Here is a 17648-nt window from a genome sequence, read left to right as displayed (position 1 = left end):
GAAAGAAAGTGCAAAAAAAAAAAAAAAGAAAGAAAAGAAAAAAAAGGCATGCAATTTTCTGCTTCCAAGAACCAAAAATAAATAAATAAATTTAACAGAACAAGGAAGGAAAAGGAGACAGTCAACCATTTCACCTTGTGCTGGGTTTGTCAAGACATAGGACTCAAGGCAATGGGGGAGGAAGGACTTTGGATGGGCACAACTCTCAGAGGAGTGATCTGTTTATTGGTCAAGAGTTAAAATGAGCTCCAAATAGACATGTGAGTTCCAAAAGGCATTGCAGAATGGATCAATAGAAGATGAAATTATCATTCCTTTGGTAACCTTTTGACTTCAATCTTTCTTATGGTGTTTTCTTTACGAGGGCCCTGTTTCTTTCCTGTGCATTCTAACATCATCATACACAAACCACTTACCATGAATGGCCATAACCAAACTCTTGAAACTGATGCCATTGAGAAAAGCAAAGAGCCCAACACCCCTTGCTACCTTTGCAATGAAAATGCAAGTAAACAAATGGAAGGAAGATATCTTGGGAAATTCACATGGAACTTGCATTTACCTCCTTACTCTCCATCCTCTAGTGACTGAATTGTAAATGCCAAAAGAAGAAACCTGTCAGGTTGGTGAGAGAATAATTAAATAGTTTATCGATTTATCTGGATGTAGCTGAACTGAGATTTGTGAACATTAACTCATACTTTATCTGTCTTTCTTTCGGTGCCTAGCATTGAGCTAAGCACTCCCAAGGTACTGAATAAATGGGAAGGAATTAAGTCATTTAGAAAACTGGAGTACCTGCTCCCAGTTGAGGTGTACCTAACTGTATGCTATGAAAATAGTCTTTCTCCCAAGAAAGAGGTTCACTTTCCCTAAAGTATGGAGACAGTATTACCTATAATCATTTTCCAAAATGTGACTCAAGCCCCAAAGGCTTAACTATATTATTTTTTTCCCGAGATTTCTAGTATAAAAGGACAAATGAGTTAACCTTTGGAAATGAGTTAAGACCTGGATGGATATGTAGAAAGAGAGTTGATGGTTTGGTTACTGTAGGTAAAAGAAACAAAGACAAAAAACCACTCTAATTAAAAGTCTTAAAATTCTATAATATAAGTAAAACTTTTAAACAAATAGCTATTTTTATTTTGATATAACCTTGCACATTGCTAGTTATTAGAAATAAATTGATAGCTACCAATATGAACTGCTTATGTGACTACACATTTTTTTTGGACCTGTCATTGTTTGATTTTGTTCATAAGATTTTCTTTTCAAAGGAAAATTGCCAAATGGGAGGTAAAAGGTTCACTTACAGTGACAGGAACTCTTATGTATTATATTATTCATCTTTGTAATAATTAAGTAGTTCTTACATGAAATATTGCTTTCTTAAAAAGAATGCAAAACTTACTAAATGTCTTATTATTTTTCCCTTTTCTTTGATATTCTCTGAATCTAGGCTTTGCTTCACAAATTTTGTCTGTGTAGTTCATAAACCATTTGCTCAAGGTTTGGGCATAGAGTAATTACTTCTGCATATAAATTGGTTTTATCTGAACATTACAGTATGCCTTGACTTTTATGATTTTCTATGTGTGAAATTTACCACAATGAATATATAGGTCTTCGCAACAAGCAACAAACTACTTAAAATCATGCGAAACCAATTCTTTGAAAGAGTTTATTAAGTAAAACTAATTTTAGTTCTTAAATAGATAATGTTCTGTCATATTATGATGTTAGATTGTTTTCTGTATTATATTTTCATAATATGTGTATGTATTATGCATGTGTGTATGTATGTGTGTGTGTGTTTGTATGTGTGTGTGTGTATGTGTGTGTGTGTTTCCCTAACTTATCTTACTAGGAGGCAGAGAACATGTAAGGAAAATGTCTAAAAGGACTTAGACATGGAATCATAAAATTGTACATAGAGAAGTTGTCATTTTAGCCAACATCCATATTTCACAGAGGAAAAAATGGGCTGTTGTTAAATGATTTGTCCAAGTCACATATAACGATAGAAATCTTTTCTAATTGGTTAAAAGTCACTATCTCTGACTGAATATTAATGACAATCAGAATCCTAAATTTCACAAAATATAGCAAGGTAATTCTATACTCTTCTTAAGTATTATTAGTTTACCTAATGATAAATCTGAAGTATAAGAATGTCATTTGACATCAGAAAGAACATGTATCTACTTATGGGAATTTTTAAAAGAGAGACAATGCATGGATCAAAAGCTGGGATCCCTTCTACTAGCCTGGCATTGAAAACTATGCAAATTGTTGTCTGTAGGAACCTATAGAAAAACCCATTGTTAAGTGGCCTACCTAACAGTGTTACCATTGCTTGCTTCTTCACTTTCTGAAGGATAACAGAAGCCTCTGTTCTGCATTTCTACCCTTGCCCTCAGACGCAGAGTATAAGAGAGTGGTGTCTCTTTACCTCTGGCTTGGTAGCATGCCCACCTCAGCCTGAGGTGCAGACATGCTAGAGACGTGGCTGGAGAATCGCCTCCTTCCAATGGTGCTCAGGAGGTAAGCTTCTTGTTCACTTACCACACTGGGCATGCTTACAGAGTCATCTGAAAGACACAAAGGAATAGAGTGTTATAAAAATGAGATCACCAAGCAGTAAACCCCAATCACAGCTGTACTTGAGTTCCATCCTGGTCTTATCCTTGATATATAGCTTTAGGGCTATTTCTAAAACTAAATTATCATTGATCCCTTCGTACAGATGTTTCACATAAAACGACCTTCATGATAATAAATGTAAATTTCTTATCCATCTTTACAACCAGATTATTTGTGAAAGTCAACAGGCATCTAAAGATTAAAGATTGTAAAAAAGCTAAAGCATACAATTTTAAAAACATTCCTGTAATCATTCAATAAGGGATTATATTATTGGATGAGTCAAGTCATTTCCTTGACTTTCAAAAACTGCATTCAGTACAGTTCATGAATCCTAGTCTACTGAGGGAAAGACTATTTTAGATATATTTTAGAAATATTTGAAAAACCATAAAGTTCATGGAACTAGCAGTTAGTGTAATGGCTATGTCGCTGGACTCCCACGTAGTCGACCGCGGTTCGTGTCCCAGACCTGGTGGCTTAAAACTCATGCCGGCTGCGTGTGTGTGCATGCCCAAGATCCCGAGAGGAGAATGGAGGAGAAGGGATTGTGGCATGGTCATCCCCCCTGGGGGGTGATTTCTCTCTTTCTGTCTCTATGTCTCTGTCTGGCGAGCACACGCGCCCTATAGCGAAAAACCTCTCCAAAAAACAAAAAACAAACCAAAAAACCCCGTAAAGTTCAGAAGTAAATGCTTATCTTAACCTAAATTTCAAAATTTAGTTATGTGATTTTGTTTTCTCCAGAGAAGTAAAATTAGTGCACTCAAATTCTTGTGAAAGTCAACCTTAGCACATTATTTGTTCCAAGTAGCCTCATTCTAATATTGTTTGCTGTTGAACATTAAACATGCTTCAGTAAAAATATTGGGTTTTAGCAAAGATGTGCTACCATATAAAATCATCTGGCACTATTTATTTAAAATAACCCAGGTAATAATATGTTGTTTTTTTTTTTACTTGCTAGAGGCTATATGTGCTTGCCAGTGAGAGACAGAAAGACAGAGGGAGGGAGAGAAAGCATCCTCTAATGTGCCATGGTAACACCTCAGTCTTTCTTCCTCCATTTCTCTGTCCTTTCAAAATTTTGGGTGCACATATGTACCCAGTGTATTTCTCAAGCTACTGGAGCCAGAATCCAAACATCAGTCAGCCACATAGAATATGGCTACCTCAATCAGTATGCTATGCAGCCAGTCCCCCAGGTGACCATATTTTTAATTAAACTTATTTCAAGTAAAAAAAAAAAAAGTGGTTATGGGGGCTAGCAGGTGGCATAGTGGTTATGGTGCTGGACTCCCACATGGCTGACTGTGGTTTGAGTCCTGGATATGGCAGCTTGAAATTCACACCAGGCACGTGTACATGCATGCCCAAAACCCCAAGAGGAGAATGGAGGAAAAGGGATTGCAGCATGATCATTCCTCCTGGCAGGGGAAGGGGTGATTTTTTTCACCTTCCCTCTCATTGTTTCTCATTGCCATGTTCCCTATGGCAAAAACCTTTTTTTTTTTTTTTTTTTTTTTTTTTTTTAAAAAAAGGTGAATAGGAAAAGTACTAATGACCTAGTCACAGTAGTACATGCTGATGGATACTGCTACTTAGCAGGGCCCCAAGAAAGGGATGAGTTTGTTTCTAGCCCACCCTAAAAGCTGAGTTTGGTGACTTGCAAACTGTAGTCCCAGTTACTCTAGAGGTTAAGGCAGGAGGATTGTAACATAGCAAGAATGTGTCAAATAAGTAAATAAAGTGCTAGAAATTTTAGTTTGCTATATGTTGATTGACTTGAAATTTACTCTTGCTATAGCATGAATGATATGCCATTTTTCTGTATGTTCACAAAGAGACTGAGCAAATGTGCCTTAAAAATGTAAAAAACATTGTAGGGTAGATTGAGCTATTTCTTTTCTTTTTCTTTTTCTTTTTGGTGAGGTTTTTGCTACAGGGTGTGTGCGCTCACCAGACAGACAGACAGACAGAGAGACAGAAAGCGAGACATCACCCCCTAGGAGGGATGGCCCTGCCGCAGTCCCTTTACCTCCATTCTCCTCTCGAGATCCTGGGCATGCATGCACATGCGCCTGGAGTGAGTTTCAAGCCACCAGGTCCGGGACACGAACCACGGTCGACTACATGGGAGTCCAGTGACACAGCCATTACGCTAACTGCTAGTCCCCGATTGAGCTATTTCTACAAAGGCCTTTCAATGATCTCATTGATTTTTCCCAATTGTTCAAACTCGTACATCACTCAGCACCTAATTCCCCAGTATTTGTTTGGTGGAAGAAGATTACATGAGTGCACATTTCCCCTGCCTCATTAGTATCTGAATGTTAGGAGGAGAATGGAGGAGAAGGAATTGCGGCATCTGGGGGATGATTTCTAACTTTCCCTCTCACTGTATCTGTCTCTCTGGTGAGCACATGCAGCTGAAAACAAAAACCTTCAAAAAAGAAAGAAAACCATGTCATGTACATGTGTGCACATGCCTAAAATCCTCCGAGGAGAATGGAGGAGAGGGAATTGTGGCATGGCCATTCCCCTGGGGAGTGCTTTCTCATTACTTTCTTTCTCATGCATGTACCCTATAGCAAAAAAAAAAAAAAAAAAAAAAGAAAGAAAGAAAGAAAAAATAGGTAGTATTATTTCCCATCAAATAAAAATGCTGGGACAAACTATTCAAGCATTATAGAAAAATGGATTTGACTTTAAGTGCTGAACAGTTACTAGGACTCAGTGGATATTTACACAACTGATCCTTGTCTTTCTCATTTGGTTTTTCTTTGTCAAGATTTTTCAAGGTTGCTCTAATTGTGATTTTAGGTGTATTTCCATGAACAGTCACCAGGGTGATTTAGATCCATGCATGGCTATAGGTACGTTCAGGAAATTATGCTTATCACCTTATCTCACTAACCCTGAACTATTACTGGAAATATTACTGATAGGTGTTTTGACAAAGCATTTATTACTTTTCCTCTCCTACACACCAAACTAAAGTGGGACATTAAAATACTTGGCTTCATCTTAGTTGATTAATATTCTAACCTCAACTCCCATTTCCTCTACCTAATTTAGTTCAGAGTGAGCCTTGTTGTTTGGTATGGAGAAGCTTTTCTTGGGAAGTGGAGATCTACATTTTGTTGTCATTCTTAGGTCATTGACAGTACAACTTTGCTAAAATGTTCTATCAGATTGTCTTAAAATATAACTGGAAAGTATCAAGGCAATTTAGAAATTTAATTTAATAACCACAACATTTTACTTTCCTCCCTTTACGTCTTAAAACCTATTCCTGTTAGGCATACATGTGAAGTGGTTTTTAAATGAATTTCCCCTCATCTGTTAACACCAAATCAAAGCAAATGTACTAGAAGCTCTTGGACTGACTTAATCACTGGGGAATCCTGTAACTCAAATTTGGGTTGTATCCCCTCAAGAAAGCCTGTTGGTTTACATACTGACTGGTACAGCCTACTGGTCTTTTCTGAGTCCTGAGCATATGCATTGACCAAGAGGGTCATGTAAGTGCTAATCAACCCTTTAACAAAGATGTCCAGGAAAAAGAGAATAAACTTTTCTCTTAGTTACTTATCCATCATTTAAATGAGACTTAGTAGAAAATGTTAACTATGTAAGCTCAAGAAACTTTAGGGGTCATTATAGATTTATTTTTTGCCTGAATTCTTTCCAAATGGCCATGTATACCCAGGAATTTATAAATAAGCAGGCATTAGAAATCAGTCCCAATTCCATCTTGGATCCTTTCAGGGGAATAGAACTGAGAAAGGCTGGAAGAGCAGAAATCCTGCTCAAGCCCTCACTCAGATGACCAAACTGCATCCCCCACCCAGAATCTTCAGGGTAACCTACTTTCCTCATCCTCCTCATCGGTCCGACTCAGGGTGTCCTGCGAAGCCTGTTGGGAGGGCTCACTGTCCTGCTCCCAGACAGTACCCGTGCCCGTGTTAGAGCGGGACATGGTGGCCAGGCTCAGGCGGTAAGCAGAAGTGGAGGTGCCCACAGTACTGATAGATGTCTTCCCTTGGTAGGCTGGAAGGAAGGAGAGATCAAAGGAAATGTTTGGTGAGAATCTTGAAAGAAGACAAGTGTTTACTTCAGACTCCTCCTTGACCATTTTTATCTTTATGGAAAGATAAGTTAAATACTGTGTCCTAGGCAAAAGATCTTTAGGATAAAGTAGCAAATGGAGGTAGGAATGTTGTTTTAAAATAACATCACCAGCAGAGTGACTCAGTGGAAGCGTACTAGGCCCATAAAAGTAGTATTGGCCACTGAAAAGTTGAATAGTTTTCCTGTGAAAACATAACATCTATAACAGTGTAAAATGCTGTGACATTGCTTCCTCTCTTATTGCTTTTCTATTTCATTTTTCAAGGCCAGTAGAGTACAAATTAATTTTTTTCCAGTTTTTACGGAGAAATTGCCCTTACCTGTCATGACATACAGATGTAATAAAGAAGTTGTCTGATATAGACCTTCAAATCAAAGTCAGAATACACAACCTAAGCTGTGTTCTCAGTCTCCTTTTCTAAAAATTACAACCTATAAAATGCCCTTGGTTCTATGTCAGATTATTTATTATAAAGCAGAATATCTGAATAGCAGTGTATAGAGTTTACCAAGATTGTACTTGTCAAAAATTTTGTCTTTAACATATCTGAAAACAAGAGTAAAGGCTCAAGGATGGAAAGGAGGAAGGAAAAAAGGAACAAAGGAAGGAAAGTAAGAAGGAAAGAAGGAACAAAGGAAAAGAAAAGCGAGAAGGAAAATGAATATAAACTGTAGTCTACCAATGGGTAATGAGTGCCCTCTAATGGCAGAGAATGAATTATTTTCCTCCTTTGGTAATCTGCTATTAATGTCACTGTAAAAAGTAAACAGTGTATGAGACCAGCAGTTGGCATAATGATTATGTCGCTGGACTCCCATATAGTTAACCGAACTCGGTTGGAGTCCCAGACCCGGTGGCTTAAACTCACACTGTGCACATGTGTGTGCATGCCCAAGATCCAGAGAGGAGAATGGAGGAGACGGGATTGTGACATGGCCATCCCCCCTGGGGGGTGATTTCTGGCTTTCTGTCTCTTTGTCTCTCTCTGTCTTTCTGGCGAGCGCATGCGCCCTGTAGCAACCCCCCCCCCCCAAAAAAAATGAACAGTGTAGTCCCAAATAAAACCTTTCGAGGGACCAGCAAATGATGTATGTTGGTGGGCTCCCATGTGGTTGACCACGGTTCGAGTCCTGGACCTGGCAGCTTATAACTCAGGAGGGGCATGTGTGCCCAAAATTCTGAGAGGAGAATGGAGGAGAAGAGATTGTGGCATGGCCATTCTCTGCTGGTGGGTGATTTTTTGCTTACTGTCTCTCTGTCTCTCCCTGTCTCTCCGGTGAATGCTCACACCTTATACTAAAAATCTCTCTAAAGAAAAAAGAAATCCTTGGAATAAAGGAAGTACCTCCTAGCCCTGCCAACTCTAATTTAACTCTCCTCATTCCAATTTGTTAAAAGTTAAAGGCTCTGTAATTAATCATCCAGACCTGGTTTAAAAATCCCCTATTCTCACTATCTATCAATATGTATGTAAGTTATTTAACCCCTACTGAGTTTTGGTTTCCTCATTCTTTAAGTGGATTTTCATTTATACAGCTTTTAGTGTGGATTAAAGGAAAAAAATGTCTGTGAAATAATCTACCATATAATAGGTGCCCAATAAATGTGACTCTCCCTTCTTTTTTTTTTTTCCAAAAGGAAATGAAGGCAAGAATGTAAGCAGTTTATTTACCCTAATTAAATACACAAGAAAGAGCAGAACTATTACAATGAATATTGAAAGCTGAGATCTAGTGATTTCAGAGATAAGAGCAATGAAGATGTTCTGCTGAGAATTTACCCTGGTAGAGCCCCAAAGAAAAACACAATGCCAAAGAATTTGCAGACCACATCCTCCTGTGTGCCTCTGATCACTCAGATTGATATTCTAGAAATTAGGAAGAAACAACCCATCAAATTACTAGAAAGCACTGCAGAGGCACAAGAAATACATGAAACCAAGAAAATATGTCACCCCCAAGGGAAAAGAATAACTCCTCTTCATCCACGGACAGTACAATGGAATTCATGGAAATGTCTGATAAAGAATTTAGAGTCTTCATAGTGTCAAAACTAACAGAGAGGGAAGAGAAGATGAACACTAGAAGAAAATGGCCAATGAGTTCCAGGAGGTGAGGAAGTTCTTGCGAAAGTTGAAAGAGGAAATACACACCATAAAAAAAAAAAAATCAAATGGAATGGAGCTGTTAGAGGTGATGGCTGTAATACAAGAAATCAAACCTCCCTTGAAAGTATTAAAAGCAGATTAGATCATGCAGAAGATTGAACCTCAGATGTAGAAGACAGAACCACTGACCTAGAAAAATCGACCAAAAAGACTGAGGAAATAACACCAAAAAATGAGAGTAATATTGAAAATGGTCCCCCAAAATGAGAATAATGTACAAGAAATACTAGATACTATTAAACATCCAAACATCTGGATAATCAGTATCCCAGAAGGTGAAGAGACTAATAAGGACATTGACAATCTATTCTGTGAAATCCTGGAGGAAAACTTCCCAAGCCTAGAGAGGCATTCAAAGATCCAGCCAAACGCAAGAAATACAAAGGACTCCAAATAGGATCAAAAGAAGCTCTCCAAGACACATAATAGCCAGAATAACCAAAACCACAGAACAAAGACGTGATACTCAGACTGACAAGAGAGAAATATCAAGTTACCTACAAAGGATATCCTATCAGGCTAATAGCAGACCTCTCTCATCGGAACAATGCAAGCAAGGAAAGAATGGGAAAATATATTCAAAGTGTTGAGTGGAAAACAATTCAGCCAAGAATACTATATCTAGCAAGATTATCCTTCATAAGGGAAGAGAAGACAAGTACATTTTCAGATAAACAAAACCTGAAAGAATTTACCAACACCAGACCAGTTCTCCAAGAAGTTCTGAAGGAAGTGCTATCTCAGGAAAGCTAAAGTCAGACACACAGAAATAAGAGTTCTAAAACAACTAAGAAAATGGCCAGCTTAATGGTAGGGACAAGTCCAGAGTTGAACATTATCTTCCAGAATTTAAACAGAAAGATCGGACCACAGTAGAAGATAAAGAACATGAGTTCGAAGTGGTGAAATAGAATTTTATGACTTTTATGACTTTTGTCTATGCTTTGTTTTCCAGTGTTAAGGAGTTTTGTCTTCTCTTGAGCTGTGGACAGGTCCATGTACTTACTATTTGAACAGAATCCGTAACCTGTTTCCTGGCTTTAAGTATTAAGCAAAGTTCTCTTAAAATTTTTTAAAATTTTGATTTATTAAAGCTAAAACTGCCTTTCTTGAAATTAAAAAAAAATATTTAAAAAATACATTTAGTAACCACAGTAAGCTATATAGCCTCGGCTATGTGCTATTTTATGGTATATTCATTCTACCCACAGAGTTTCATGCCTAAAGTCAACTTTTGTTCACAAATATGTATATATCAGCAGAATTTACTATTGAAAATATTCAGATTAATTAAGATATTTTGTGAATCAATACAATGTGGGAAAGATAAAGGAATGGAAAACAGCTGCAGAAACGAGATACAGGGTGGGGGGAGGATAAGAAATGGCAGAGGGTGAGAAATAGGGGGAATATATATATTTATAAGAAACGAAAAATGGAATATTATTTTTTGACAATAACATGTATGATTAAGCCATTTTACAGTGTATTATGGCTTAAAAAATCACATTTTGTATGCTATGGTGATGCCCACTGAAAGTATGTAAAATAATTAATAAAAACATAAAAATAAAAATAAAAAAGAATATTGACAAAAATATTTAGCAAAGGAATTAAATTCAACTCTTATGATAGTCCTTTGATTTCTGTTTTGTTGTTGACAATAATCATATGGTCAAACCTACCACTATACCAGAATGGCCAACTCAAACATAATTCCAAAACCAGCAGTGACCTTGGCAGAGGGATTCTCTGTAGTTTATGAATTTCATTAATCCAAGCAATTTGAAATACCCCCATGCACACTCACCTGATCCACTGTGAACTGCCTCTTTTAGAATTTTTAGTTCACTGTTGAACTCAGCAATGAGTGAGCTCTTACACAAAGGGCGTGGAATGAAGCGCCGCTCCAGCTGGTCAGCAATGTGTTGCCTGGCAGAAAGCTCTTCATGGTTCTCTGCTGGCTGGGCCAAAAGCTACAAGAAAGGCATAGCATTCTCAGGGCTTCAATTTTCCCACATGCAACATGGACTCATTATTGTACCTACTCAATCGTCAGTTGTGAGGAGTAAATAGATAATACATGTGACATTTTAGCATGGTGGTTTATACAGGAAGTACCTAATAAATAATTTGAGTCATTACTCTCAGAAATCAGGGCATAAAAAGGACGAAGAAATGGAAGAGTACTGAAGGTCTTAGAAAGAAAACATGCTTTAAGTATCTCATATTTTTCATGTGTATTTAAAATCAGATTAGTCATACCACTGGAACAGGAGAACATTCTCTAGACCATTCCATTGGACCATTCTTTTCTTTTGTAGAGATTGGAAAGTGATGAGGGGAGAGGGCAAAATTTCGTAAATTTTAATGAAGCACACTGTAAAGGTGCTTCTAACATGAAATTTTATGTTCTGAAATACTTTTTGGGGCTGTGTTCTTATCAAGCATGATATTAATAGGCCCTATTAACTGGATACAGCACACATAACTATAATCCTGCCTTCATGGAGAACAGTACATTCATGGGGGGTTGTGGCCTCCAGGAGAAGCACACACCACACCTTGCACTGGATGAAGGGGCGCAAGAGCACGAAGATGGGTATTCGGGTCCGTACGATGAAGTCGAGGAAGTCCCACAGGGCCAGGCCTCCCACCTTCCGCAGAGCCATCTCCTTCACCTGGAGGCTCAGCCAGTACCACTGGCTTCCCAGTTGCCTCTCAAAGCAGACGAGGATCACCTTCAGTGCTTCACACCGGGAAGAGAGAAAAGTGAGCCTGCAGACTTACGCTTTGGAGAAACTCCATCCACAACCACAGCCTTTTATACATCAGCAAATTTTCTGAATTTCTAAATTCTCTGTTTCCAAAACCTTAACATGCACTTCTGAGCAAGAGCGTTTTAGACACAAAAACAAAAATTTGTATGGTAAACGTATTTCGATTCTCCTAAGAAGAACAACATCATTTTAGGTGTATCTCAGTACTATTTTGGAAAATATAGAGCAATATCATCCATAGAATTGAAAGAGAAATGTTTTACAAAGATGATACATGGCTAACATTTTACTTTGCAGAACGTTTCCTCATAGTGGATTTATGGTAATACCTACATATCACATATATCCTCAGCCAAAACATAAATGTTTTACATATTTTACATATATTTCCTTTCTTAAAAGCATAGAAACACTCATTTAAAAACAAAATACAAAAACCAGGGTCCAGAGGGTGGCTGGTGTTTAAGGCTCCCACATGGCTGAGACCTACGGCCTTGAAAATCATGCTAAATGTGTGTGTGTATGTCTGCACACCCCCAAAATCCCGAGAGGAGTCTAGAGGAGAAGAGATTGCTCTATGGCTACTCCCCTGGTGGTGATTTCTCACTTTTCTTCTCTCTGTCTCTCTTTGGTGAGTGCATGTGTCCTATGTCAAAAAAAAAATAAAACCATGAAGTGTGTGAAGTGAGAAAAAGTAAATCTTTTCTTTTCCCTGTCCCCTTCCCAATCTCACTCTAACTCACTCCACCCAAGTTGTGCAACTGAGTGTCCATGTGTATTATCATAGATGGAGTCTAGATCTGATAACAGTTATCCAACCTCAGTAGTGTTTCTTATATTTAATCAACAAGGGTCAATCCTTTTTTTTTGGAGAGATTTTTTTGCTATAGGGTGTAGGCACTCACCAGAGAGACAGAGACAGAGAGAAAGTGAGAAATCACTCCCCCAGGGGGATGGCCACACCATAATCCCTTCTCCTTCATTCTGCTATTGGAATTTTGTGTCTGCACACACATGTGCCCATTGTGAGTTTCAAGCCTCAGGACTCAAACTGTGTTCAGCCATGTGGAAGTCCAGTGCCTTAACCACTCATGCCACCTGCTGGTCCCACAAGAAGGAATCCTTATTGCAGATGCCTTCCTTACTTGCCAAGACATAAAAATGATCGAATCATTTAGACTCTGCAGATAGGAAATACTTTGTTTATTGGCTTATGTTTACTGAAGGAAACCAGACCATTTGACAAGGATAATGTTTCTTGTTTAAGTGGCTTCTTAAAATACTTTCTGGATTGGGTTCTCTCCAGATACTTTCTGTATTGAGGTGGAGCTTAACTAAGTACATCCATGTGTTTATATGCATACATACACATTGACACACACACAAGTACCCACCCAAGTATGCTGCTTGGCTGGTAGACTCCGCCAGCCCTTCCCTGCGCAAGTCTTTCCCTGCATCTCCAGGGGTGGAGCAGTGGGCAGGGGAGCTCTCCAACATGAAGTTCTTGCTCCTGGATGTGCTTATGATCCGCGGTGGCAGAAGCACATTAATGACCGTCTGCAGGAGCAGCTGTACCTCAGGCTGCTCCAGCCACGGGCTATCTGAGGGGCAGAGTTTGAAAGAGGGAAGTGGAAAGAAATGCAGTCACAAGGTAAACTTTCCATATTAAACATAAAAATTCAACTTTCTTTCCAGTTCCAAACTAGAATGCCCTAGAAATTTGAGTGTTTCCCACAAAGTGCAGCTTCTCCTATAGACAGAAACAGCGTTCCTGGCACCAGAGCAGTTGGTACCCAAGGGCTTGTGTTCTCAGTCAAGACTCCCGCTTACCATTTCAATCTCCTTTTTGCAAATACTCATAATGAACTGTCCTTATATTTGAGATAACTTTTCCTAAAAGAAAAATCACCTAAGAAGGAAAAGTAATGAAAACACATTGGAATTGAATGATAGTGATAGAATTTCTGCCAAACCCAGTGACAGTAGGTTACAAAGTCCATTGCTCTGGCTATTCTCATCATATTGTGTCTCAACTAATACCATTTTATTCATTGAATTGAAGCAGTGTTCTCCTGATTTTTTTGGTACTGAAATGATTTTAGATAGGCTGTTTCTTCTAAAAAGTAGAGAAGAGAACCTCTTATCCCAGGGTAGCTAAACTGAAAAGAGAGAAGAGTTCTTAGTTCTTATTTCTTAAGGTTGCCCTATGTAAATCATTCAGAACAACTTCAGTGAGGGCCTTCTTGAGAAAAGGAAAAAGAAATAACAGCCTGACACATAACAAAACCACAACAACAGTGATAAATGTCCTTTAGTTAAATTAATCAGACCTTTGCTTCCAGATCCTACTGTGAGCACAAATGGGATGAGTAGATTTAAAAGCATCCCCTCCCTTCGCTCTTGATTGGTGAATGGGGAGATCACATGACTTAAAGGAAAATCTTCTTTTAATGCCTGTGCAGCAATAATAGAAAAAAAGATTAATTGACCATCATATCCAGTTAGTATGTTTGTTTTTATACAGATGGTGACTCCCTGCTGGCTGCTCCTGTAAACTATGAGTTCAGTTGTGTTCTGTGTAGCACACAGGAGTCACTAAACACTGATACTTTACCATTTGCTTGACACAACTCAGACCTATATGCCTAAAAAAACAATAACATCTTAAATATTAAGTGAAAACTTATGATACTTATGGTCAGATACAAAAACATCCTTGTGTCCCCATTCATTTCCTCCATGTGTCCATCAGTAAATATTTTAGAGATGAAGGAAAAGGAAGAAAATTAGAACTTGCCACTTGTTCCATTTGGAAATTATTTAAAAGTCCTCTGATCCCTGCCTAAGACCTTCTCCAAGCCAGGAAGCAATAAGCACTATAAAAAAAAAAAGTGATCTTTGTACACAGGTTATTCAATGTATCACTTTAGGGATATTATTTTTCTTTTGTACATGGTAGCCCCAGTTCTTCTCTACCATTTATTCATTCTCTGGATGATGTACCATCAAGCGTGGTTGTCAGATAATTATCAGGTCAGTTATTCATTAATATAAATCATATACTTTCCATTGATTAAGAGCTTTCTAAATGATTTATTGCTCTCTAAAATGGAATGACACCCAGAAATAGGCAGGGGAACTGGAATTCTGCACTTTTTGCTTTGGGGATGGTTATTATAATTTTCAGAAAGTCAGTGGGAGAATTAAAAAAACATACTCACAGTATTCAACCCACAATCATTAAAGAAAATGAAGATATTCAAAGCCTAGTAATAACATCTGAAAGAATTGTATATTTAAATTCTTTCTGAAAATAACTTAAAACCAGACTGTGAATATTACTGCCTCTTTTAATTAATAATTGTGAGCTGATTACCAGTGAACCATTAATTTGCACACACTTTAAAGACTGAAAATCTTGGCGCATATTTTAAATAACCAAAGTGGTTCCTGAGGTTGTGGCAGGACTGAATGACTCTGCTATTTTTGAGATCTCAAGAAGAATTACAGAAGCACAACTTAGGGCCAAGCTCAGGGCTGACGCTCCAAACCTGTAAGTTTGGAGATGTTTACATTTTGTTTCACAGATTTTGCCCAGCCTTTGCAGAAAACAAACAAGAGGACACCATGATCTGGTGCCTCAACCAGCAACTTAATGAGCGTGACAAACAGGTAAGGCAGTCACACCTGTATCTGCAATGCTACAAGCCGGACAACAGCTGTGCTGAAGGGCAGAGGTGGTGAGAGATAAGGGCTGAGATGAAGAAGGGGTAATCCATCAGCAACACTGGAAGGTCCTACCACTCCCATCACCTGAAATACAAACAGAGCACATGACCAGCCTTGACTATTGCAACTTCATGCAACTGTAGTAAAGGAGTCTCATTCAATAATAATAATAAAAATTGAAGGTTGGGCATGTTACTTTGAATCTTTTCTTTCTTTTGCCTCATTCTGAAAGCATTTAATGTCTGGAGTCAGATCAAATATAATACTGGATTCAGCCAAGGTTTTGTAGAATGTTCTTTGCAGCTAACTATGTAAATAATGGAGGATGAACTGAAAAGCTCTTCTAATCAGGAGATTGGACACTTACTTGTGGATCTGAAGGAATGCAGTCAACAGCCTTTGATGGAGCAAATACTGACAGTAATGATGATGGCAACAGCTCTATTGCACTAGGCATTCCGACTACAGGTTTATTGCTCAACTAGTTAAGCAGCAGATCCTGTTCAATGAAATGCTCTAACGTGGTTTCTACACATTGTACAAAACCTTGTCATGACCCGACTCTAGATATTACATAAATGACATAAAAATTTTTATTTCTTAACATAAATGCTAGACTGGCCAACTGATAGTGTCATGTTGCACTATAAAAGAAAAAAACAAAAAACTTCTTTGTTTTAAGTTCCCCCACCCCAGACTACCTCAACTTCTAGCCAATTGTGCATTCTCCACCACCCCACTCTCCAACTGGCAGCCCTCAACTCTCAGCGCAACTTGAAGAGGTGAATTGTCAAAGTAGTGCATGGGAAGCAGCACACTAAACTCCCATCTGTCTAGGGATGGGCCCCTGTATCTCCCCACGCACCACCTTGAAATGTACCTCACTATTTTCATTGTCACCTGAGCCATCTGTTTTCATAGGTAGGGGCACAAAGTGGTTGACCTGTAAATCTTCAATTCAGAGAAGTCAAAAGCAGAGTTAAATTTTGCAAAGTTTCATAAGATTGCCACTTGGCTACTCACCAGATTGACACAGACATTGATCAGTGACCTAAGGTGAGGCAGGAAGGATATGATTGGCTGCCTCTGAAGTGTCAAACAAACCCCTTCAATCAAATTGCTGGCAGGCTCCCACTCAACCTGTCGCCTGGAATACAATATAGGAGCCATTAGCAGCTTGGCTCCCTTCTGGAGACAGTCTGAAACAAGTGAATGAGACAGTGATCCTGATGCCATCTAAGACAGCATGTGTGTCTGAGACAACAAAGTGCTTCACACAGGATGAAATTTACCCAGGTTGTTCCAAAAGTACAGAGCATACTGGGAGGGGAAGAAGATACTGAACGTAGCAGAGGCACTCCTGCCCCACTCGACTAATGAGACAGAATCTATTAAAGAAAAAACAGAAATGATGAATGGATTGCATTTTAAGTTCTCTGGTTTTAGTTGTGAGAATGGGTCCCAATACTACTATTCTAAGAGCACCATCATGGGAGTAATTATGACCAATAGAACTAACCTGACCCCAGCTGTATTTCTCAGATCTATTTATCAGACTATACATGATCCCACTGGTTTTTATACTAAATGACAACTAATTGGAATTATATGGCATAACTCCTGCCCAAAAGATCACATTAGAAAAAAAAAAAAAGGCTATTTAAAAAGTATTCTTTCTTGGCTTGCCACTAAATGATATTTTTTAGCTACTTCCTATGGTAGTATAAACCATGGTATGTAACCCAATTTGGACATAGAATTTTCTGTAATAAAGGCAAATCTAGACTGTTATTGTTCCAATACTAAAAGGTTTGCCCTTGTGGCCGCAAATGAAATAGGTTGGGGTTTGCTAATATCAACACTATTTACATAAGTATATTTTCTAAGCTTACATTTTTTACCAAAATGGTATCTCTACAACAACAAAATGGGAATGTAAGGGCCAGCAGGTGGTGTAGTGGTTAAGGTGCTAGACTCCTCCCACATGGTCAATTGCGGTTTGAGTTCTGACTTGAAATGATGCCAGGCATATGTGTGTGCATGTCCAAAATCCCTAGAGGAGACTGGAAGAGAAGGCACTGTGGCAAGGCCATTCCCCTGGGGGCGGGGCAGGGGGATTGCTCATTTTTCCTGTCTTTCCACTAAGCGAACGTGCCCTATTGGGGGGGGGGGGGAAACCCAAAACTCCTTT

At 38.6% G+C, this 17648-nt stretch overlaps 1 protein-coding gene across 1 annotated transcript in view; it reads right to left on the bottom strand.

Annotated features, from left to right (window-relative positions):
• UNC80 (unc-80 subunit of NALCN channel complex) overlaps positions 1 to 17648 on the bottom strand; it is a 240046-nt gene that overhangs the window by 14298 nt on the left and 208100 nt on the right. Inside the window, exons 56-63 of the mRNA XM_006140105.3 lie at positions 16481 to 16604; positions 15416 to 15541; positions 14059 to 14182; positions 13123 to 13329; positions 11513 to 11697; positions 10759 to 10924; positions 6520 to 6699; positions 2456 to 2594 (exon numbers count right to left, since the gene is read on the bottom strand). Coding sequence (XP_006140167.1) covers positions 2456 to 2594; positions 6520 to 6699; positions 10759 to 10924; positions 11513 to 11697; positions 13123 to 13329; positions 14059 to 14182; positions 15416 to 15541; positions 16481 to 16604 — 1251 coding nt within the window. The remainder of the gene's footprint in view (positions 1 to 2455; positions 2595 to 6519; positions 6700 to 10758; positions 10925 to 11512; positions 11698 to 13122; positions 13330 to 14058; positions 14183 to 15415; positions 15542 to 16480; positions 16605 to 17648) is intronic.

Source organism: Tupaia chinensis, unplaced genomic scaffold (genome assembly GCF_000334495.1).
Source record: "Tupaia chinensis unplaced genomic scaffold, TupChi_1.0 Scaffold000018_1, whole genome shotgun sequence".
NCBI lineage: Eukaryota > Metazoa > Chordata > Mammalia > Scandentia > Tupaiidae > Tupaia > Tupaia belangeri.
The sequence above is the reverse complement of the archived record's forward strand: the minus strand, read 5'-3'. Positions and strand labels throughout refer to the sequence as shown.